The sequence below is a fragment of the Myotis davidii genome, unplaced genomic scaffold, assembly GCF_000327345.1.
Source record: "Myotis davidii unplaced genomic scaffold, ASM32734v1 scaffold64, whole genome shotgun sequence".
NCBI lineage: Eukaryota > Metazoa > Chordata > Mammalia > Chiroptera > Vespertilionidae > Myotis > Myotis davidii.
The window spans coordinates 3,882,877-3,907,192 of NW_006296226.1; the positions used below are offsets into that span (position 1 = coordinate 3,882,877).

The 24,316-nt window shown below is 32.9% G+C and overlaps 2 protein-coding genes across 2 annotated transcripts in view; one reads left to right on the forward strand and one right to left on the reverse strand.

Moving 5' to 3' along the window:
* LOC102753337 (guanine nucleotide-binding protein G(I)/G(S)/G(O) subunit gamma-10) overlaps window positions 1-1,141 on the forward strand; it is a gene marked incomplete at its 5' end in the record, with an annotated part of 32,013 nt that extends 30,872 nt beyond the window's left edge. Inside the window, one exon of the mRNA XM_006771229.2 lies at window positions 195-1,141. The remainder of the gene's footprint in view (window positions 1-194) is intronic.
* Window positions 1,142-3,510: 2,369 nt separating this feature from the next.
* LOC102764473 (chromosome unknown open reading frame, human C9orf84) overlaps window positions 3,511-24,316 on the reverse strand; it is a 56,975-nt gene continuing 36,169 nt past the window's right edge. Inside the window, exons 15-26 of the mRNA XM_006771185.2 lie at window positions 23,870-24,048; window positions 22,647-22,719; window positions 20,313-20,382; window positions 18,776-18,954; window positions 17,004-17,121; window positions 15,515-15,626; window positions 13,943-14,061; window positions 12,959-13,052; window positions 10,467-10,598; window positions 8,535-8,684; window positions 6,918-7,884; window positions 3,511-4,356 (exon numbers count right to left, since the gene is read on the reverse strand). Coding sequence (XP_006771248.1) covers window positions 4,256-4,356; window positions 6,918-7,884; window positions 8,535-8,684; window positions 10,467-10,598; window positions 12,959-13,052; window positions 13,943-14,061; window positions 15,515-15,626; window positions 17,004-17,121; window positions 18,776-18,954; window positions 20,313-20,382; window positions 22,647-22,719; window positions 23,870-24,048 — 2,294 coding nt within the window. The 3' untranslated portion in view covers window positions 3,511-4,255. The remainder of the gene's footprint in view (window positions 4,357-6,917; window positions 7,885-8,534; window positions 8,685-10,466; window positions 10,599-12,958; window positions 13,053-13,942; window positions 14,062-15,514; window positions 15,627-17,003; window positions 17,122-18,775; window positions 18,955-20,312; window positions 20,383-22,646; window positions 22,720-23,869; window positions 24,049-24,316) is intronic.

Sequence of the window (24,316 nt, forward strand, 5' to 3'; positions counted from 1 at the left end):
CAGGCTTGGCATTTTTCTTTTTACAGAGCACGTTCATGGGTGCTATTCCTTCATGGTGTGGTTTGAATGGGTTTTTAAAATTAACTTGTTCCTCTCTGCTTTGAGAATACTAAAGTGTCCTATGAAATGCTGACTATTAATTTCATGTGTAAATCTTACTAAAGTGGAAATGAACCAAATTCTCTTTCCATTAGGAAAGAAGTTCGCTAAAGAAGCCTTCGGGCACAAAGTGATGAATGCCTCCAAGTCTCACGAAAGCATTTTCCTCTAACCAAACGACTTACATATTCAGACCTTCCCTGCGGCCTGGTCCTGTAGCCAAATTCTACAGAAATTGCTGAGTTTCAACTCAAATTAGGAAACTGGGTGAAGGAGGAGACTTTTAAATAATAATAATGGCCTGGTTTGTTTGGTGAAGTGCTTTATACTTAAGACAAAAACCCTACCACCAAATATACAAAAATGCACCTCTTTCATAAGTGAATTATTGGTGTTTCTAGACCTGAAATATTATGTATGTTTTATTTACTGATGTTTACATTTTGGGAAGGAAAACATTTTTATTAAAAAATTGAATACTTGTAATTTGTTGTTCCTAAGATTTTTACACCATAACAAAATGTGTCCTTTTCTCATGAATTTATAATTTCAAAATGAAGGCAAGACAGTGTAAAAGTGGGGGAAAGAACAGACTTTATTAATCAAGTGATGTCTTGATTTTTGTGAGAAGATTGTTTTATTTTAACACTAAATATGGAAGCTGTTTCTTAGCAAACTTGTTTGGAAAGATTAATGTGTTGTGTATTAGATCTCCCCATGTTGTGTATGCCACAGATCTGATCTTTGTCTTCTTAAGTTCCTCTACTTCATAGTTGTGGTTATACTTTAAAAAAAAAACACTACATTATCTCATAGCTTTCAAATGTTTAAAATGTGACTTACAGAACACTGCAAATGATTAAAAGCAAAGCAATGTGAAAATCTTACAAGCTAAATGGGTTCTTAATGTCATAAGTGTTTTACTTTGATGATGTGCCTTTGATTTGAGACACTAAAATGGATACTTTATTTGTGTTTGTAATAATTTTGAAGAGCTTGGAAATAAAGTTTCTGTTTAACTCATTATTTTCTATGACAGCAACGTTTGGTGTCTGATTTTGTTTTAAGGTTTCACAGATTTCTGTTTGCTTGTAAGATTGAATGCTGGAAGTGGGAGATACAAAGTTTTGTTTATAAGTACCTGTAGAATTTTATAAATAGTATATGTATAACGTACAGAAATATCTCAATTGCTGGCATTTGCTCTTGAAATATCTATGTGTAAAACCATAAGTAAATAAACGAAAATATTTTTTGAGCGTAAGTATTGTTACAATAGAGAAAAAAGAAGCCATTAGGTGGGTACTTCCTTAAGTTCTGGCCACTAAACTTCCAAATCTAAGCAATTTGAATTCCTTTCATTCGATCATAATTCGGGTGTCCCTTTCTAGCCCTTGTATGTATTCTCTGGATCTGATTCACCTTCTCTGAAATGTCACACTGTCAATTATCCTTTCTCTCCTTCATCTTCAGCTTCTCCATTGGATCTTTTCTATCACCATTTAAACATGTTCCATTCTCCATCTTAACGATAACAAGCATTTTTAAAAACCTTCATTAACAAACAAATTTCAGTTTATAAGACGAGTAAGTCCTAGAGATCTGCTTACAGCCTAGTGCCTATAATTAACAATACTCTACTGTATACTTAAAAATTTGCTAACAATGCAGATTTAATGTTAACTATTCTTATTACAAAAATAAGAGGGCAGGGGGAACCTTTTGGAGGTGGTGGCTAGGTTCATGGCATAGATTGTGATGATGGTTTCACTTATCTCCAAACTCATCAAGTTGTAAACATTAATTATGTACAGGTTTTAATGTGTAAAATAGAAACAACTCACAAGAACTTCTCCTATTCCACTTTTTCCTTCAGCAAAATCTTGGTACTATAGTACAAGAAAACTAGAGACATCTCACAAACACAGATGCAAATGTCCTAAATATAAACAAATCAAATCTAATAATATATCAAGAGGAGATACAATGTAACAAAGCTAGTTCAATATAAGGAAATCTATCAATGAAATTCATTCCATGAATGGTTTAAAGAAGAGAATCTATGCCAACAAGTCATTTGATAACATTCAATGGTTTTCTGAATAAAAACTAAGTGGACTAATGACATAGGAAAGTATATATAGAAAAACAAGCATTTTCTACACTGGCAATAGCTATTTAGAAATGGAAATGGAAAATATATCCCATTTCCACTTTAATGACAAAACGATAAAAAATACTTGAGAATTTAACAAAAGTTGCAAGTTATAAAGAAAAGCTTTTATTGCTGTTTATAGAACAGGGTCTACATAAATTAAAGTTCAATAATATCATTAAATCTCAATTTCATATAAACTTAGTGGCATTCCTATTTTATTTCTCTCGGGGAGAACTGGTTAAAATATCTAAAAGTTCATATGGAAAAATCAAGTGTCCAAGATAGTTTTTAAAACGGGGTGTGTGTGTGTGTGTGTGTGTGTGTGTGTTTATAAAACAAGAAAGGGTGAAACTTGCCTTACTAGTTCTTAAAATTTACTTTGCCTAGCCAGTGTGGCTCAGGGGTTGAGCGTCAACCTATCAACCAGGAGGTCACGGTTCAGTTCCCAGTCGAGGGTACATGCCTAGGATGAAGGCTCAATCCCCAGTAGAGGGCATGAAGGAGGCAGCCAATCAATGATTCTCTCTCATCATTGATGTTTCTATCCCTCTCCCTCTTCCCTTCCTCTCTTTTGAAATCTGCCTGGATAGCTCAGTTGGTTAGAGCATCGTCCTAATAAGCCAGGGTTATGGGTTCTCTACCCAGTCAAGGCACATACAAGTATCAACCAATGAATGTATGAATAAGTGGAACAACAAAGCAATCTCTCTCTCTCTCTCTCTCTCTCTCTCTCTCTCTCTCTCTCTCTCTCAAAAACCAATAAATAAAAATTTTTAATAAAGTAAAAAGTTTTACTTTTAAGTTGCTGAATCAAAATAAAATGATTTTAAAAATGAAAAACACACACAAACTATTATTGTGGTATAGGAATAGGCAAGTAGATGAATGGATTATAATTGTTCAGAAATAAATGACTTTTTTTCCCTATTCAGTGGGAAAGTATGGTTTAATTAGTAAATGGTGCTGCCATTATTGGCTATCCATTTGGAAGAAAATAAAATTGGGTCTGTATTACACTATGTAAAAAAACTCGCATGGGTTAAAGAAATATAATACAAAAGCATTAGAAGAAAAATTAGGATATTAATTATACAGCTTTAGGGTAAAAGCTGTCTTCGTAAGCAAGGCAGGAAACCCAGAAATAAAAAGAGAAAAGACATCTACACTTGCCTATACCAAATTAAATTAAAAAAACTAAATAAATAAGGCATTTCTCGTGAGTGTTAAATTAGTCATTGTTGTATGGTAAACATAATAACAAACCAAATAAAAAAGCAAAAGACAGAAAAACGTATTTTTTTCAGCCTTCATTTTGTATTGCTACAATCTGCATTCCCCATCCCCTTCAACTCAGGCTACTCCATTTGTTGCATCCCTTGTTTTAGGTTGGGGTTCAATATTTGGGGAGAATCCAGGCTCCTACAATGAGAGGCAAGGGGTGGAACACCCTAGTGTTGATCCCAGGGGTATGATGTTTCAGTGGAAAGAGGAGTATCTTATGTCCATCACAATTGCAGAGACAGGTGATATTCTGGTGAGGTCTACAAAGTTTGAACTGGGCCTTGGAACTTGGGAGTGAGGCCTCTCACAAGACGTCAAAAGCCAGCATCACTATCGCCAGCAATGAACCTAAATGCAAGTAACTCCCTCTAACATGAAAAGCTCACAGGAAAATGAAATACTCTCAGAGAAAGAATCGAAATTTCTGAGCCAATCTGGGGAGTTGGGGCTGTTCCAATCAATTCCACGTGATGAGGTGTTTGGGAAAGGACCTTGGAGGCTGAACTCACACTTTTGGCCCCTAACAAGGGTCTATCCAGAATATTTGAATATGCAAACTATGGGGCAGAATGTATATTATGAACATTTAATATAGAAAACCGAGAACATCTAAGAACAATTGCATTTTCTTTAAGTTATGACCAACTCTAAATCATTCTGTGATTGGCCTATCAACAAAAACAATGGGATGTGGCATGTAGCACTATTCTTTCTTTTTCAAAAAAACCTCAGACGAGTTTGTCCATCAGCTCTACCAGGGACTTTTTCATACATTAGACGTCGCTTTTTGAATTGTGGTAGTTGTGAACTCATGAGATCTGTTAAAAGGAGAAAATGAAAACCATTTTAGTGCTGAAAATAATAAAGTGTAGCTATTTTTTTCCAACTATTCAAATGGATCTTGTCTTTTCATCATTTGAAGTTTTAAAATTTTCAAACTGGGATAAAATAATGAGTATTAAAATTAAATTTTTAGCATAAATGCACCTATACCTAATGGCCCAGTACTAATTAGTGTTATAAACACATACTTGTATGGCCATACCTTATACAAATAACTAAATCTCTCCTGATTTAAGACTCTTGCCTTTAAGTTTTCCCTCAGTAAGCCTGTTCTTTAACCCATACATGTAATGTTGTAAAATGTATCCTGAACTAGTATAGATGGTGGTGATGTGTAGACTCATCTTACATGACTATATTCTATATGATATACACTAGCCTGAAATAGCCTGGATTGATTAAATCAGTATAAAAGGAGGCTAAAAATTTAAAACCATTCTAGGATTATTCCTGGAAATATATAATCTCATAATTGAAAAAGTTGGATGCCATTATAAGCAAATTAAAAAAAAAAACAATGTAGTAGATAGTTTTGTCATAGATATCACAAATAATACACTTAAAGGACAAATGGATATTATCTTGAAGTTATGCTAATGGCTTTGAATAAATTTTTTAGGGCTGCATCAATATGAATTCAAAATGTGTTATATCTTAAACATATTTAGAGATAATGATGTGCTAGGGAAAACCACAGTAAAAAGTCAAAAGTTGTCATAGTGATTTGAAGATACTATCATCAAAGATGTATGTGAACTACTTGAATGAAATTACTTTATGAAAATAATTGGAAAGTATTTACATATAATTTTTAAAAATATATATTTATAACTAAATTAATGACTATTCCATCTATATCCTAAAAGCTTAAATATTAAAATTTATTTAAAAATATTTTCTGAAGTCTCATTGAGAAAATGGGAGGATTATTCTATATTGGGGGCCCTATGTTCAAGAACATACAATTATTTGCATGCTTAATTTGTTCCAGGGTGGAAAAAAGATGGAATTTTCATCCAGTTCATTTATGAAGCTGGAATAATCCTCATGTCAAAATGCAACAAAGCACAAATAGCACAATAGATTAATTTCATTATGAATATAGATATGAAAATCATAAATATTAGCAACCATGTTTAGCATATTTTAAAAATCACCCCTCAAAACCAATTCAATTTATTACAGAAATGGCAAAAATGGTTTAACACTATTAAACTTGTCAGTACAATCCTTGACATTAATAAGTCAGTGGAGAAAACATGCTTGATTTATCCCAATAGGTGCCAAAAAAAGTTTATAAAATTCAGCATCTGTTTCTCACAATAGTTCTTACAAAACTAGGGATAAAATACTTAGTAAAATCAAGAACAAAGAAATTATGACCATTAAAGGGGATCAAATCCAAGTTTTGTGAGTCCTGGAGGTTCTCTTTTAATAAAAGAAAGAATATAAGATTTTCAGGACCCCTCTCAGGTTTCACAAAAGGGCCTATACAAAAGAGGAGCTTTGAAGCTTAAGTTTCTCCCTTTTTTCCTCCCATCATGGCAAGGTCACCTTGTATGACCATTAGAACTTAACATTTTGTTCTAGATGTTCAGGAGGTAGCAATAAGAAATGACACAAAAGAAAGGTATAATTACCATAAATGAGTAAATAAAATTGTCCTTTAAAATTCTGATATGATTAAATGTTCAGAAACATGAATTGCATAATAGAGCTAATAGTAAGTATCTATTTAACAGGATTGTCAGAATTAAATAATCCGCATAAGAGGCCTAAAATGGCACGTGGCATATAATAAGCTCTTGTGGGTGGGTGGGAAGTAATCAACCAAAAAACGTGTGTGTGTGTGTGTGTGTGTATACACACACACACACATACCAACCATGGTATATATATATCTATATCTATCTATCTCTCTCTCTATCTATCTATCTATCTCTCTCTCTATCTATCTATCTATCTCTCTCTCTATCTATCTATCTATCTCTCTCTCTATCTATCTATCTATCTCTCTCTCTATCTATCTATATACACATACACACACACATACCATGGACACAGACAATAGGCTGGTGAAGGCCTGGTGCAGGGGTGGGGGCAGGCTAGAAGGGGTAAATAGGGGGAAAAGGGGGATATATGTAATACTTTCAACAGTGAAGATTTTGTAAAATAGCAGCTCTTAATAAATTTTAGCCCATTAAATATCCCTGCCTGACAAATTTTCTAATTCACTGATTTCTCTGTTTAATCTTTGTTGATTTTAATCTTCTGATTTTTAGATTTGTTCTGTGTTTTTCATTTCTGAAGTTGAATGCTTAGTTCATCTAAAGGTACAAGAATTTGGTATATTTTCTTTGCATTTATTTTCTTAGCTATCTCTAATTAGAATTCTGATTTTTCCTTTGAACCAAAAGTTATTGAGGACTCTTTAAGTGTAGTCATTAAAACAAAAACATTTTTTTAAAATTTTGAGATGGTTATATCACCTGAATTGCCATTTGAGAATAGTGTCTTAACTATTGAATAGCATTACCTGTTAATGATTTCCTGTCTCCTGAGTTAGATGAAGGTTCAGCATGCCTTTTCTGTCCTAAACATGCTCTACCTCTTTGGTAGAAATAAAGACTGTTGAATTCTTTTTGATTTATATTAGAATCAGAAGCACAAAACAAATCCAAACTGGGGACAGATGGTAATTCTTTCCAGAAAGTCTCTTTAGTCCCAGCACTTGAACTTCTGTATAGGAGGCCTTCTAACTCATCTGATAGACATTTTTGCTGGTTAGTGAATAAATTATCTTTCCGAGAGTACCATTTGTCACACACAGTCTCCTCTGAACCATACTGTAGGTTGAATGAGTGATTCTGTTGTTCCCATACATTTTCCTTAAAGCTCCAATGAGGAGGTGATTGAGAGCCTTCTAATGAAAAGACAGGGGCAAATTCTTCTTTATTTATAGGTCTTTTTGCTTCATGTGTTCCCTTTTTCTGATAACTTATAAAATTAAGGGAAACTCTCTTCTGAGTGTTGATTGGTGATATTCTGCTTTCACAATTCATTTGTGTTAGATCTAAAGAAAAGACATCTGTCTGTGAATCATTCTGGTTTAGAAAGGAGTTACCAGCTGAGTTCCTTGATTCCATATCAACCAGAAAAGAATTTTTCTCTATGTAAGGGTTACAACTGGAGTCTTTCCAATAGCTGGTCTGACTGTAAGAAGTCACAGATGGTAAAACACACGGCATTTCTCTTTCTCTTAGTTCCATCAGAGAAAGGTTATAGTTTGAAGTGCTGTTTGTTTCTTCCTGGACTGTCTCTCCTAAGTGTAAATTCTGGTAATATTCATGTTCTTGAATGGCAGAGTCTAAAGAGTCAGTAGCTGAACTCTGAGAAGGGAAGGTACTGGTTTGATTCCTATTTTCCCGAGGTGATGACATTTGAGGTGATTTTGTTACGGGAGAAGAACTAATCTTGAATAAGGAAGTGATGTCACAAAAATGCTAAAAATAGTTAAAAATTAATTAATACAATACAAATACAATATGAACATCAGTCAAATAAATATAAATAATAATGCTTATCTATATGAAAAGGAGGCTAAATATAAATAAGTAGTTTATTATAGGTATTATATTGACCCATGTAATATTAACATAATTAGGCTCTGTTAAAAGAAAAACATTGTAATTTGCATCTATTTTCTAATCAGTTATAAAATAATTTTTAGTTACACAAGTTACACATGAATACCATTTCCTTGATAAAAATTTAACATTTTACGAATGAGGCTAAAGTTCTCTTTACTATAATGAAGGGTGTCAGGATTGTTTGGAAGAGATTATGTAAATCCATTTGAATAGAGTGTATAATTAAATATTTGGGGGCACAATAACATTTCACAATGATTTAGATTGTGATAAACTGACTGTACTGAATTCTGTGTATAAGGTAACTTTAAAACGTATAATGCAATTGACAGCCTATGAGAATTCTATGTAAAATTTAGCTCAAGGAAATTATTTGTTTGCTACGTGAAGTCCAAAACAATTACACTTGGATACCTTCATTTTGAATACACTTATTGTAAAAATACATACTCAGATGGAAAGGAAATAAACCTTTATAAGAATATAGATCTCAAATAACTAACCTTTAACACTTTTTCTGGAACTTCAGGTAGGAGTTCCTGAAGTTGACAAAGAGTTGCTAATAATATCCAGTGGAGTGAAGGTCCTTTACGTAACATGAGCTGAGCCACCAATGGGTTAATACATGGGAAATCAAGTAAGTACATTTCTTCCTAGAAAAGAGTTTAAGGAATAATCAGCCATTGGTCTTTTAAAAGTGACCCATTTTATTCTACTCATTCTATTGGATTAAAACTTTTGTCATTGCACCTACATTCAATTTGAGATGCCTGGAAAAAAAGTATGGCTAGGAGGGAAAGAAACTTTCATACACTCTCAGTCTAATCACGCATTCAAAAAGATGTGTTACAGTTCACCTTCTTCACATGACAATTGTTTTAACCAATGCTACATTTTCTAAAGAGAAATCTTTTACAGGACTTAGTATAGGACCTCAAGATTTCTTTATCTCTCCCTTTGTATACCATATACTATCACTGTTTGATTAAGATGAACCATGTTTCTGATACTTAAGAGATATTATAATTTCAGGAAAGCCTTGTTGTAAAGACTATATAGGGAGAACTTCTATCGACCATAACTGACCTTGACAGTCTAAAAATGTATGTTTTCAGGTCTAGAAATATAGCAGCCATCTTTATATTCCATTTTTTCCTGAATTGCACTGGCTTTTTGTACCCTCTCTGATTTTTATCAAATGACAGACATGTGAGCAGATTTGACATATCTTGGTAGGACACACATACACATGTCATATAATTATACCCATACTTGCTGATTGTATTGTGTTCTATTTAAGCATGTAAAAGTTCTGTGATTTAATAGATATGAACATTTTATTTTATTAGTTTATTTTATAATTTTAGTTTTTGAGTAAGTAAAAATCACATGGTTCAAAACTTTAAAAGTACTGAAAGGTGAAAAATCTCATTCCCACCCATTACTCAAGTTCTCTTTGGAGATAACCATTGTTATCATTTCTTGGTATCCTTCCAGAAGTATTTTATTAATTTATAAATAAACACATAAATATTAATTTCCCCTTGTTTTTCACAAATGGTAGTACAGTGCATGCTTTGTCCTGCAACTTCGATGTTTCACTTAACAATCTATCTTGGAGATTACTCCATATTAGTACATAAAGAGCCTTGTCATTCTTTTTTTAATGGCTTCATGATTTGGATATATGTATATATAAAGGTAACAGAAACACTGAGTTGGTATGAGGTCTTGGAAATATTTATGCTCAAAGCAAAGGAATTTCTAAAAATTAACTATTTAGCCGAAACCGGTTTGGCTCGGTGGATAGAGCGTCGGCCTGTGGACTGAAGGGTCCCAGGTTCGATTCCGGTGAAGGGCATGTACCTTGGTTGCAGGCACATCCCCAGTGGTGGGTGTGTGGGAGGCAACTGGTCGATGTTTCTCTCTCATCGATGTTTCTAGCTCTCTATCTCTCTCCCTTCCTCTCTGTGAAAAATCAATAAAAATATATTTTTAAAAAATTAACTATTTAATCTTATAAGTACTTTAAAATTCTACTTTGAGTTTCAATAATATAATGGAATTACTGACAAATCATGAAATGATAAAATTTTGCTATTCTTTTAATAAATTTACTTTTCTTAAATGTTTAAACTTAGGAATTAGAAAAATAGTTATGTTTTAAAATATATTAGGCATTAAAGTCATTACATCACCCTATAATAACTTAGATTTGAAAGTTCATTATAAAAGATCCCATTAAAATAGTTCTGTGAAATTAACAAATACAAATATTTCTAGAAAATGGTCTGAGTAAATGTAGTACATGATGGTTTTGTCATATATGCTCATGTACGCACTGGAGAACAAAATATACTACCAGAAAGAGAATTCAAATACAGGTATTCGTATTTGCTTTGAAAATATCCAACTTATTTATTTAGGAAATAAACCTTAGATGGTGAAACTTCAAGCCAGGATTTATCCAACCATTCATGAGGATCTCTCTTTGAAGTCATTAAATTGTGGTCAGCAATTTGTCGGATTATCAATGCAGTCTCTTCCACCCCTGGAGCAATTATTAGCTGAAAAATATATTTTAATGTCAGACTATAGAAAATATTTGGAAGTAAATTATATCATTCAAAAATTGTTTATAATTAGAAGAAAAAACCCAGCAGAGTCTAATCTTTGACCACTATTTTAGATATAATTTATTAATCTGTCTATGTGAAACCCAGGACATTTTTTTTGTGTGAGGATAAGCAATTTTCTTTCCTTCTTTAAGAATGATATCCTTGTAGTTTCCAATTTTTGGAACTAAATTGTTTTTCCTCACTTCCATTGACATTTATCAATAACATCACTTAAATCTATTTGGTATTATATTTCATCTGTATTAGAAGAAAAAGCAATTTGGCTATCACTAGTAATGTTTAATACAGTGGGGCCTTGACTTATGAGTTTAATTCATTCCATGACCGAGCTCGTTACTCAAATTACTCGTATGTCAAATCAATTTTCACCATTACAAGGAATTGAATGCTGGGCTGATGTGTGGCGTTCACTGTGACGTTCGCTGCGCCAACTAGCGGTGGGGTATCTGAAGCTGGCTCGTAACCCGAATTTTAGCTCGCAACTCAAAGCAAAAAATCGGCCGAGAGACGGCTTGTATCTCGAAAAACTCGTTAGTCGGGACACTCGTAAGTCAAGGCCCCAATGTATTTTGCTTTTTCTAGGTTAACCTAAAAGTTCTTAACTAAAATAAGAACTTTAAAAAGACAGTGTTGCCGAAACCGGTTTGGCTCAGTGGATAGAGCGTTGGCCTGCGGACTCAGGGATCCCGGGTTCGATTCCGGTGAAGGGCATGTGCCTGGATTGCCGGCACGTCCCCGGTGGGGAGTGTGCAGGAGGCAGCTGATTGATGTTTCTCTCTCATCGATGTTTCTAGCTCTCTGTCTCTCTCCTTTCCTCTCTGTAGAAAATCAATAAAATATATTTAAAAAAAAGACAGTGTAAGATTTCTTAAAAACAAAGTTAAAAATAAAGGATATTTGCAGATGAATTTGAAGCTTTATTTAAAAAAAAAATAAGCCTGGCCGGCATGGCTCAGTAGTTGAGCATCAACCTATGAACCAGGCGGTCATTGTGATCAATGATGCTCTCTCATTATTGAAGTTTCTCTCTCTCCCTCTCTGAAATCAATTTCTAAAAAAGGTTTTAATTTGGAGTAGCCTTCCCTAGCATTTTTGGCTTATTTAATACTAAGATAATGCTGCCAAAAATGTGTGTGTGTATTAAACTAAACTCTAAGAAAGAATTTCTTCATTCCCCCTGCTTCCTGTCACTTGTGTTTCCCTCCATGCCTTTCTTTCTTCTGAAATGCCAGTCTTTCTCTTCCTCTTTCATTTCTATTTTTATCTTCTTTTAGGTTTGGTTAAAGGAAAGATAGTTCATGGGGTAGCAGTCTAATGTGGACAGAGAAATAACTAGCCTAAACAATCGTGTCTTAGAAATATAAATACGCTGTCCTGTAGTAGAAATTTAAAAAGCAAGGACTGTATCAATCTCAAAAAATAATTATGACAATTTTTTATTTCACAAGAATTTTAAATATAAAACTGTTGGTACATATCTGGGAAATATAAGTACTCTAAAGACAGATTTTCTCTAAATTATATTAAATATGTATAGAGTGCACAGAAGTACACTGTTTGAGTACAATTTTATTTTATTGTTAAGTTTTAGATGCTTTGAGAATATTTGATAATAGAAGAGCGCTGAGCCCCAGATTTGGAGGAATGTCTAAATTTCAGAGCAATGACATTGAAAAAAGAGCTAAGAAAGAAGACTAATTAGAGGTTACCAAAATATATGTCCTAAGATTTCCATTTTACAACAGATAAGAACTTAGTATATCTTTCATAAGTGAGCATTTTTTAAAAAATATATTTTTATTGATTTTTTACAGAGAGGAAGGGAGAGGGATAGAGAGTTAGAAACATCGATGAGAGAGAAACATCAATCAGCTGCCTCCTGCACACCCCCCACTGGGTATGTGCCCGCAACCAAGGTACATGCCCTTGACTGGAATCTAACCTGGGACCTTTCAGTCCTCAGGCTGATGCTCTATCCACTGAGCCAAACCGGTCAGGGCAAGTGAGCATTTTTGATCAAGGGATATGTTTATTTTTATTCATATCCTGCTATGTTTCAAATAAATATAGGTAGTAATTAAGAGATAAAATATTATTTTATATTTATTAAACTAAAGACTTTTAGGACAGAAGTTTATGTGGAAAGAATATTAATTTAAAAACTGTTCTTTGACTTTTAGGCAGTTTTGACTTACCTATTTAATGTTTCTTCTCACTGGGTATATGAGTTTGAGTATAATTTTGGTTTATGAAAAATACTTATTAACAAACATATAGGAAAAAAATACCTTTACATCCAGCTCTTCTGATTTTAGTCCAAATGAAACTAAAGCTGCGTAAATCAGTGCTAGGTGATGAAGTGTCTTTTCTGTAAGATAATACCTAAAAAGAATTATATTACTATACTTCCACTCACTTGACATCTGATTATACTTATTAAAAATTCATTTTGTTTTCCATATTTCATGTTATTAACCCTTTGTACGCCATAAGTGTCTGTAGATGCTTCAAAAATAATTTTTCTGAGAATTTTCAACTGAAAATATTCAAGAACACCTGAATTGTGAATAATATATTTATCTTTATAATATTCATTGCAAATTGATTTTTTAAATTAAATTCAAAATATCATGGCGTGTGGGGATGGTTTCCAGTTTGGATGCCTGGCAGTTAACTGGTTAAAATAACCTGGCTAACACAATACTAGTATGGCAGACTCATGGGTATTTGTCTACTCAGTATTTTTCTGAAAAAAATTTTTTTTTCCCACCTCCATTTTTAAAAAATATTGTTAAATCTAGGAGATGCTAGGGTGTGGGGAGGAAGGTGAGAAATTTAACTTATCCCCTTACTGGTCAGTGTCTTGGCATGGATTTTTTTTTTATATATAATTCTTCATTAATGAAAAAAGTATAGCAAGATGCTCATTAGTTGGTATTTTTAATAAGGTTTTAGAAGTGATTTAAGAATGACTTATCTTTTAACAGACAAGGATAAGAATTTTAAAGTAATAAGAAGTGAAATACTTAAAGCAGCAATTCTTAGGGAGGTAGAGGAGGAGAGGATGATTTGTACAGCATGTCCAGGGGAAACATATCTCCAAAATCTCGATTTGTTTGCCTATGGGCATGCCTCCACCTTGAGAATCCCTGACTTAAAGCAAACTAGATAAGCAAGCAGAAAATTAGCATAGCTACTTCTATTCACAGAAGAGGACTGAATAAAACTTAAAAAATATGAATGTGACTTTAGATGAAGAAATGTTTACTTACTCTGAGTTTGTTTTTTTGGCATATAAAATTATCCAACAATAGCTGTACTGGAATGATAATGCCATCAGTCTCATAATGATGTTGTCTGATGCCTTCTCACAATTCAATTCTTCTAGATCCTACCAGTAATAAATAAATAAAAAAGATTCGCTAGGTTAATAGTTGTTATGAAATTATTCGTACCATATTTCAAAATCTATATTATATAGATTATAGCTTGAGGAGAAGCATGGGCCTGGGCTTCTATTTTATGAGAAAAATAAAATCACACCAGAAGTATTGGGGGAAAAGCTACAGTAGATATAAAACAACTAGTGAATTTCAACAAGAAAGGATCATGAATCTCCCAAAGTCCTAGATATGAAGAAAGCAGCCTACAGTGTCCCAATTTGGGTCAAGTCCTTTGTAGATAGGGGTCTGGCTACTAAAGGCTACAGAAACTATGTTTAAAATAGATAATTTGCTTCCAATGCTTCCTTAAGGAAAATGAGAAAGCAGCAGTTAATGTGCTTCTAGGAATCTCTATGTAATGGTCTGGAATTCTCTTTTTCCTTTAACACAATCTTTGATCAAGCAAATAATTCAGAAAGTGGCTTACTCTAATAGTAACTTATGTAAGTGATTAAAACAGTTTTCCTAAACAATATTTTCCCCAAATAACTGCTTTTTAAAAGAATCTTAAATATACGGGACACAATATCTCTTAAGAATCCCTCTGCCTGGCCAGCATGGCTCAATAGTTGAGTGTTGACCTATGAATTAAGGGGTCATTATTCCATTCCCCGACAGGGCATATACCCCGGTTGTGGGCTGGTCCCCGATGTGGGGCGTGCAGGAGGCAGCTGATCAATGTTTCTCTCTCATCATTGATATTTCTATCTCTCTCTCCCTCTCCCTCCCTCTCTGAAATATATAAAAATATATTAAACAAACAAACAAAAACAAATCCTTAAAAAAACAACAAACCCTCTAACAGAGCTTTGTGTTTTCATCATATAATTATTATATTGTTAACATTTGCTCATAATATTTCTCATTAATTTCTATTCCATACCGTCAAACTGGCTTCTTCAATTAAGCAAACATCAAGGAGATTCAGACAAGAATTTTTATATCTTAAATTATAAACTATGTGGATTTTTTAAGAGACACTCTCTCGTTAAAAACCAGCTATTTATTGGCAATTCCAACTTACCTCACAGGAAATGCCATGTTTCCGGTCATGGACTAATATACTGCCTCCTTTTAAGAAACATAGTGGCTAGGATTTAGTTTTTAAAGTCTTCAACATATACTTATTATATAAATACATTTAAAAATAGGACAATATACAATACTAAAGATTCTATTTTTGCTTTGTCTTAAAGTATGTTAAAAATTATAAGCATCAGAGAAGCTTGGTAATGGCCATTTTTCACAGTCATGATTTTGGCACTGGTGACCCACTTGCAAAGTTTTGGAAGAAATCACTAACAGATCGTGTTAAGCTCCTTATAGTAAAGCTAATAACAAAATTACACAGTTATATATCTTTTTAATTTATTTGATTTATTTTTGATTGTATAGTTTTACCTGCAAAATTATGGCAGTGTGTTCATCAACTGTCACTACTACATAATACTCCGTACTTCCAAAGAATTTCATCGACTCACTGCAGCATCTCTCCACTAATGTGATATTATAGCTGTAAAATACAATATTTGGGGGTGACATAATGAAATGGCTAAGAAAATTCTTAAGAAAAACTATTGTCCTCCTGCATATAAAATTATTTGAACTACTGTGCTTTTTCTCTTATACATCAATTTATTCAATTTTATCAATTTGAGATATGAAATTGTGGTTTATTCAGTATATATGACAAATTCATTGACTATGTGTTGCCGTAGGTACTTTGCTAAGTATTACTGAACACAATACTATTACAAATATATTGGCCAATTTATTCTGCTCTTTAAATAATAATTAATGAAACCAAAACATCATGCTATGAGACTAAACATTCTGCATTTATCAGAATTTTCTTTTCTTTCTCCTTAAAACTGACTTAGATTTTAGCTACCTTTTTTAAAAATTACCTTTTATTAGCTCAGAAGTTTCTGTGAATGCCCCACAGCCTTGAGATATAAAAATAAAAGCACAGAAAGTAAATCTGCATTTTAACTAAGGTCACAGCATAGTCATCTTTCCTTCAGATAAAGCCCAATGTCTAACATCACTATGACAACTGTGTGTCTTGATAAAGTGTTTTATGTGATTTTAAAATTCTCAGTGTAAAAATGTGAAAATTCATTTAGACCTTCATAGTCCTGTTTCCCAGGCAGTATTTAAAGTCCTCTAAATAAGAATAGTCATTCTTTTATTTTTTTTAGAATAGTCATTCTCAATATTATCAATGACCCAAAGTTATGAATATATAAGTCTGTGAATTATAGGTTTTTATTTGCTGGAACCAAAAGAAATACAATTAAGATATAAATTTAAATAATAATGAGATATTTTTCTTCACAAAATTGATATGTTACTGAAAAATAATATTTAATAATTATTATGGTGTACTAGAGGAAGAGAAATGTACACTGACATAAGCTTTCTGGAAAACTATTCCTGTGTGATATAATACCAGGCTTGAATCTGAAAATAGTACCATATAATCCTATATAATAAAAGTCTAATATGCAAATCGACCAAATGGCGGAACTAGTGGTCGCTATGATGCACACTGACCACCAGGAGGCAGATGCTCAATGCAGGAGCTTCCCCCTGGTGGTCAGTGTGCTCCCACAGTGGGAGCGCCGCTCAGCCAGAAGCCGAGCTCACAGCTGGTGAGCACAGCAGCAGTGGTGGGAGCCTCTCCTGCCTTCATAGCAGCACTAAGGATGTCCGACTGCCAGCTTAAGCCCGCTCCCCGAAGTCAGTCGGACATCCCCTGAGGGCTCCCAGACTGTGAGAGGGAACAGGCCTGGCACAAATTTCACGCACTGGGCCTCTAGTATAGAATAATATTTAGCCATTATATATATATATATACTTTGTTAAAGTTATGAAATCTATAACTTACTTGGATTCTAACAACTGAAGTATTTCTGGAGTATTAAGAAGTCCTTCAGATGCAAACAACACATATGGAACCTGGATTTCCAAAAGAAAACCACCAAAACTATCCAGCAAGTTGTTTCCTAAATAACAGAAAATTTATAAATATTTCTCTTTTTTCTCATCCCTCAGCTCTCTCTAATTTTTTACTAAACATGTTCAAAGTGTATGTTCAAGGAGTCGTATAAAAATAAAAACATATTCACTGTAAAACATCAGAAGTCAGAATAAAGAAAGTTCTGAAGAATAAAATAAAAACCATGTTATCCTATTACTTAGAAAGAAAAGGTAACAGATCTTACTAAAACTACTATATACTAAAACAAAGTTTAGTACATACTTCCAGACTTTCTCCTATATATTTGCTTATCACATGTACACTCACTTAAAAAGAAAAAAGGAAAAGAAAAAAATACGATTATAATCTAACAGAATATTAAAATCTGCTTTATTCACTTAAGTATATTTTGGACATTTACTGTGTAAATATGCTGATCAAAATTTAAAATTATGTACTATAACCTACAGGAAATGATACAGATCAATAGGAAAAGAATAAATGCCTCGATAGATAAATGGACAAAGGACATAAACAGGCAACTTACAAAAGAATGGCTATACAAGATCAATTCACATCTGAAAATATATGAATAGTCAAAGATATGCAAATTAACACAACTATAAAATATTTTCTGCCTTTAATTATGTCAAATTTAAAAGATTAATAATGCCGACTTATTGTAAAGATATGGGAAAAGTATCCTCTCACACTTACTGCACAAATATAAATTGGAATAGCATTTCTGGAAGGATATTTGGCAATATATAAATGTGTGTATACATTTGACCCAGCAATTAATTTTACCTCTTGGAATTCGAATTTCTTAGAACAAGTATATCAAGATATATAAGATATAAAACTACTTTATCTTACAGTATAATAATGAATTGAAGCATTGTAAATGCCCAAAGAACTGATTGAATAAATTAAATTCATCTTTGAGAAAATGAAAGAAGCTTCTAAATATAAACAAGCATACTTATCTTTTATCTTTTCTTGGGCCCATTCTTTAATTGGTTTATCAACATTTAATTCTAAATATCAAAGATTCTAAATAAGAATTATGGTGTACTTTAGAATTGAGTTGGAATGACTCAGAATTCAAACTTCCCACTCATACTTCAGTTGGATAGAAAGTAACTTATGGCAAATACTGAAAGAGAGATGCACTGGGAGTAAAACTCCATGGGCTTTTTCAATGAAATGGTCTGAGAATTCACACCTTAATCATGTGAAGTGAGAAATGCAAAGAAACCAAAGTGGCTTTGGATTATTTTCTAAGTATTTGTGCATAATTTTTTTTGTGTATTAAAAGTTTTCTGAATCAGTCAACATACTAATTATCCAACATAATTTTTCCCTTAAATTCAATAAAATACTATTGAATAAAAGTATCAGATTGATATCATATATAATTATAATAAAATTATGCTATATAAGTAAAATTTAGAAGTTAAAGGGATGAAGATAAACATGATCAGTAAAGTTTGCTTTTCAGATGAGGAATATGAGTATGAGATAGTTAAAGAACGTGCTCAAGGTTACAAGGATAGTGGTACGATTAGAGCTTAAACTCAAGTCTTCTCATGCCATAGTTTATTCTCTTTTCACAGTTAAGAAACAGAGAACAGAAATTTCATTCTAATGAAATAAAAAAAAATAGTTTATATTCTTACTCTTTAAAACTGTGTCTGGAAGCATCACTTTAAAGGCCATGTATGGAATATTTAATTGTTCACAGTGTTTAGTCCAACAAGAGTTTTCTACGTAATTGTATTCCACCACAAATGAGAAATTACTCCAGGGGAAATCTGCTCCAATATATTGATTAGGTACCACTACACAGGAACTTGTACTGAAGACAAAAGAAAGCCAAGAAAATGTAACTATACTTGTGCAATTATTTACTTCGAATGCTAAAAGGTAATTCTTTTTGGCTTATGTTACTCTTCTCTAATCTATGCCTATTTATCTTGGAAAAGCACTGGTGTACTTTCTGTTTATTTGTTCTCCAATTGTTGCTAATCTATTTTTATCTTTTTTGATGGTCATAGTTTTTTTTTTTTAATTCAAATATAAAAAACTGTAGACTAGCCCAGCTGGCATGGCTCCAGTGGTTGAGTGCCGACCTATGAACCAGGAGGTCATGGTTCAATTTCTGGTCAGGCACCATGCCTGGGTTGGAGGCTCGATCCCCCGTGTGGGATGTGCAGGAAGCAGCCAATCAGTGATTCTCTCGTTATTGATGTTTCTACCTCTCTCTCCCTCTCCCTTCCCCTCTGAAATCAATAAAAATACACACACAGACACACACACACACACACATACACACACACAAACTGTAGACTATTTCACATCCTCAAATGCAAGGGACCTTCATTTTATTACCTGAGTCTTATCCATAACAGACAAGCCATCATGAGAAATCAATCTCATTTTCCTACAAATGTGAGGTTTTAATCTTTGAGAATCTATATAACAGAGTATTACCTGACAACTATGAAGTGCAGTTATTTTTTTTCCTCAATGGGCTTCATAAGTGATTTAACAACAACAAAAAAGGTGAAAACTTAAATATTATAAAGTTATCTTTCCCATCTTCAAATGCCATATGACAGCACTTACTGTAATTAAAATTCTCTACCACTGCTTTCTACCCAGAACAATGTAGACAGAAGTTAAAAGGTATTTATGTCTAGCTTTTATGGGTTTCTATTTGATTTACATTTTCTCTTTTTATTATTTAGATCCAATATTAGGAATAAATAATTTCTATACAAAATAAGGCAAAATAAAAACATTTTTAGTCAAGTCGACACTAATTTTATCATTAGCAGAACCTCACTGAGAGAATTTATAAAAATGTACTCTAGGAAGAAGGAGAACCCAAACAAAGGAAGGAAATATAAAAAAATAACAATGCTAAACAAAAAACTGGTAAGTCTAAATAGGCACTTTCTGTACTGACAATAACAATAATAATGATAATTTGGGGATATTAAAGCAAGACTGAACTAAATTTCTGGACAACAAAATATTTAACACAAGGCAATAAACTGAATTAAAGTGTTCTCTGTGAAGCTTTTTTCAGATACAGGGTAGAGACATTAACTTTATTAGACCTTTTTTTAAAAGTTAAATTCTAGGAGAAATTGTGCTTTTCCTCTGGAATTTGAATGTTTGCTCCCCATAGATGAAGAAATACATTTTTACCTATTTAAAACACCTTCAGATTCCAGAAAATCTTTTCTTTTGTTTGAATGTAAGACAGTCAATGTTAAACCTGTTGGAAAAAAAGAGGAATGAAAGAAAGATTTTCTCAGTGTTTTGTTCATGTGTATTTTTAAAGTGTGTCATGTATTCACTATCACAAAAATGAATGAAACATCTGTGAACAAGGAAACTGCTTAAAATACAATTTGGGAGATTATTTTCTAAATCTAGGGTACCAGAAAGTTTAAACCATGGGCAGTATTTCTGTGTGAATGTCGTGTGTATAAGCATGGAAATTCTGAGTTTACTTTGTAAAATAATAAAGTGGATCAAAAACTTAATTTTAAAATAACTAAATTAAACTTGCCAATTCTGTGCAGTTAACTTTATTTAACTAAAAATTATGGTAGATTTTACCTTTTTTTTCCTCTGGTAAAATTTAAAGTATGTAACTAAACATCAGGAGACTGCATTTCAATTTGATGTTACTTTTTAACAAAAATATAATAAACTCCATTAAATTCTGTATCCACACATACAGTTTATTTTTTACAGACATATTTAAGAATAGCTAATTCTAGTTAAAGTAAATTCTACACTCTATTAGTGTACTCTGTCAATTGTAAAGTTTACAGTGGTATGATGTAATAATGACAAAGTAGTGCTTAATAATATCACATTTACTTGAATTGACATGACAATAGTTTTGGCAGCAAGAAGAAAGGAGGGAGTATGATTTTTTCTTTTATAATTTATAAGGTCATATAATTTAAAAGTTAATCTCCTTAAGTGATTTGTGTTAGCTATGAATCCAAAGCAGATTACTTGCTGAGTGCATTACTAGGATCTTACAAACACATAGAAAGATGGAACTACATTTTTACTTTCTAACACTCAATACAAAAAAGGGCCTCGCTCCTAGATATAGAGAATAGTTACCAGTTAGAGAGTAAAAACATTTGTCAGTGTATAAAGTCAATATTTTTGTGTCAGCAGACCTTGTTGAAATAACATCCTGAGTAGTGATGATATAATTCCAAATACCAAAAGAAATAGGGATGTTCAGTGTGAAGCCTAGATAAGAGATATATGCACAGTAATAATTTGTCAATATATCTTAAGTGACATCAAAGAAAAGGTGCCCCATTAAGCAGGTTTAAGTATTCTTTGTGGAGCAGAAATATTTTCTCAACTTCTTAAAAAAAATATTCCTTTGGTTACTCAGATCCCCTTTTCTTTTCTTTATTGATTAAGGTATTACATATGTGTCCTTATTCCCCCCATTGCCCCCCTCACCCGACCCCACTCCTGTTCATGCTCTCACCCTCCTGGTGTCTGCATCCATTGGTTATGCTTATATGCATGCATACAAGTCCTTTGGTTGATCTCTCCCCCTTACCCCCCCACTCCCCTACCAGATCCCTTTGTTGTTAATGTTAACATTGCTCAGCATTTTCCTAATTAAAATATTTTTTCCCAATTACTGTACCCAGATTCCAGACAACTGTGGCAGGTTCAGCTCCCCTGTTAACTATTGCTCTCACTTTTTGGTACTAGTAAGGATCTTGTGAATTGGTGAATATGAACTCATCTCCCCAGGACTGGAAAACTGAATGAAATAATAAGACATTACAGAGAGAGGGAGAGAGGGAGAGAGGGAGAAAGGGAGAGAGGGAGAGAAGGAGAGAGGGGGAGAGAGAGAGAGAGGAGAGAGAGAATCAGATTCTAAATGAGAAGAATACAGGGAAACTGTGTCATCTGGGGAAAATTAGGTTTTACTTAAGACAAAGGAGGTGAAGAAGAGTTTACATATAAGCAGTAGGTTCCACAGCACAAGGTGGAAATGGCTGGCAGAGGCTGCAGTGGGTAGAAAAATGAACTGAAGAATAACAGTGGAACAAGAGAGACCGAGGTTCAAATTCTGATTCCCACACTTACTGCCTGTGAGATTTGGCTTGCTACGTTACCTTTATGAAGTTTAGTTTCTTTATTTGTAAAATTGAGTTAGTAAAACCTATTTATAGAGTTGTAAGTAGTCACTATTATTTAGCAACTAGTAGACATTCAATAAAAGGTATCAACTGATAATAATAACAACAACATATGTGTAAATACATTGAATGTTCACATAAGTACATTATAGAATATTTATATTTTGCAGGTTTATAGTCCAGATTGATTTAAAAACTGGTTAGATATCACTGAGTTATTTAATTTTAAACAATAAATTTTATGGTATGTTAATTATATCTTAATTTTAAAACTTGGTTAGATCAATACATTTTTATGTTCAAGCATATGTTAGCAAATGAAGCATAATTTAAAACTGCATACCTTCCATTTTGTTAAGGATTTCAATGAGTAGATGTTTTTCATCATCTGAGTCCATTCTTATTATAATCAGCACCTGGCCAAAAATAAGAATTTCTCATAAATGTATATCTGATTGCTTATTCTTTTTCATAGTTTTGCTACAGTGACAAAATAACAAACTTAATTGGTTATGAAACGAATGGCTATACGATTACCAAGTAAATATTCATTTTGTAAAAGATATGTTTAAATACAAAGTAAGGTCAAATATTAATGAGGAAAATATTTTGCAGTAGGACATTCTTGGCTTAGGGGTGGAGTGGGGACAACAAATCAGTTTCAATTTTAAATTTCTTACTGATTATTTTATTTTAATGACTTAAGCAAGTTGCCAAGTAACCACAAAGTTGGAGGTAAAAATATAGGAGGGACAGAGAGGAAAAAGAAGAAAAAGGCCAAATTTGTAACCAGATTCAATGTAAAACATTTGAAATGCTTTTCTGCTTGTAAATATTTTTAAAAGTATTTTCTCTTAAATATTTATTAATGTAACTTCATATGCTTGAGGTAGGATGGGCAAAAATTTCCAATATAATCCTAGGCATAAACTAAGTGTTTTTGTTGTTGTTGTTCTTTTAATAGAATCACATAAGATGAGATTTTGGCTCAATTTCTAAAAATAAATTATTATAGTTCTATTATTGGTAAATGTTGATGAAATTACAAGAACTTAACAATATTAATATACTTATAAGAACAGAAATCACTTTTGAGATTTGAAGAAGCAATCCATAAAAAACTGTATATAATAAAAATTGTTTTTTTTTTAATTTAAGACATATGAATAATGATGCAAATCATCCTTTCTCTGGACCCGATTTTGTTCTGTTAACTTAGAAGAAAACTATTGAGGGACCAAATAGTATAGACCAGTGGTTGGCAAACTCATTAGTCAACAGAGCCAAATATCAACAGTACAATGACTGAAATTGCTTTTGAGAGCCAAATTTTTTAAACTTAAACTATATAGGTAGGTACATTGTTATTAACTTAATTAGGGTACTCCTAAGGCTTAGGAAGAGCCACACTCAAGGGAACAAAGAGCTGCATGTGGCTCACAAGCCGCAGTTTGCCGACCACGGGTATAGACTATTTTATAATTTCAAAATTAAATGTAAAAATTTATCTTACAACCAGTTCTTGTTTAAGCTAATTATTGTTACCTGCTTTAATCCAGTACTAACCTTAATTTGCTGTTCACTTTGCATCCGATTTAATATCTGACACTGCAATTCTTGTATTTTGTAGTTGGTTTCAGGCATTTTTTCCCTAATAAACTGTACAATCTCTAGCTGTCTCCAAATGTCATCCAAATAGGAGCCTAAAACGCTTTTGTACACATCTTTTGCATTTGACAAATATCCTGTTAAAACAAAATTGGGTGGGGGGGGGGTGGGGCAGACTTTTTGTTCTTTGAGAAACTCCATGGACAAAAAAGAATTAAAATTTCCTTTCATCCTCTTGGTCTGAAACTCTGCATCATTACCCTTGAATCTTCCTGAGAGGTAGCAAACTGAAAGCTGTGAGAAAAGACGGAATTCTGGTAGGGAGCAGCGCAGGCAGCTAGACCCCCACAGACCTTTCTTCCGCCACTATAGAGAGGGAAGGAAAGAAGAACAACCTATCTTGCT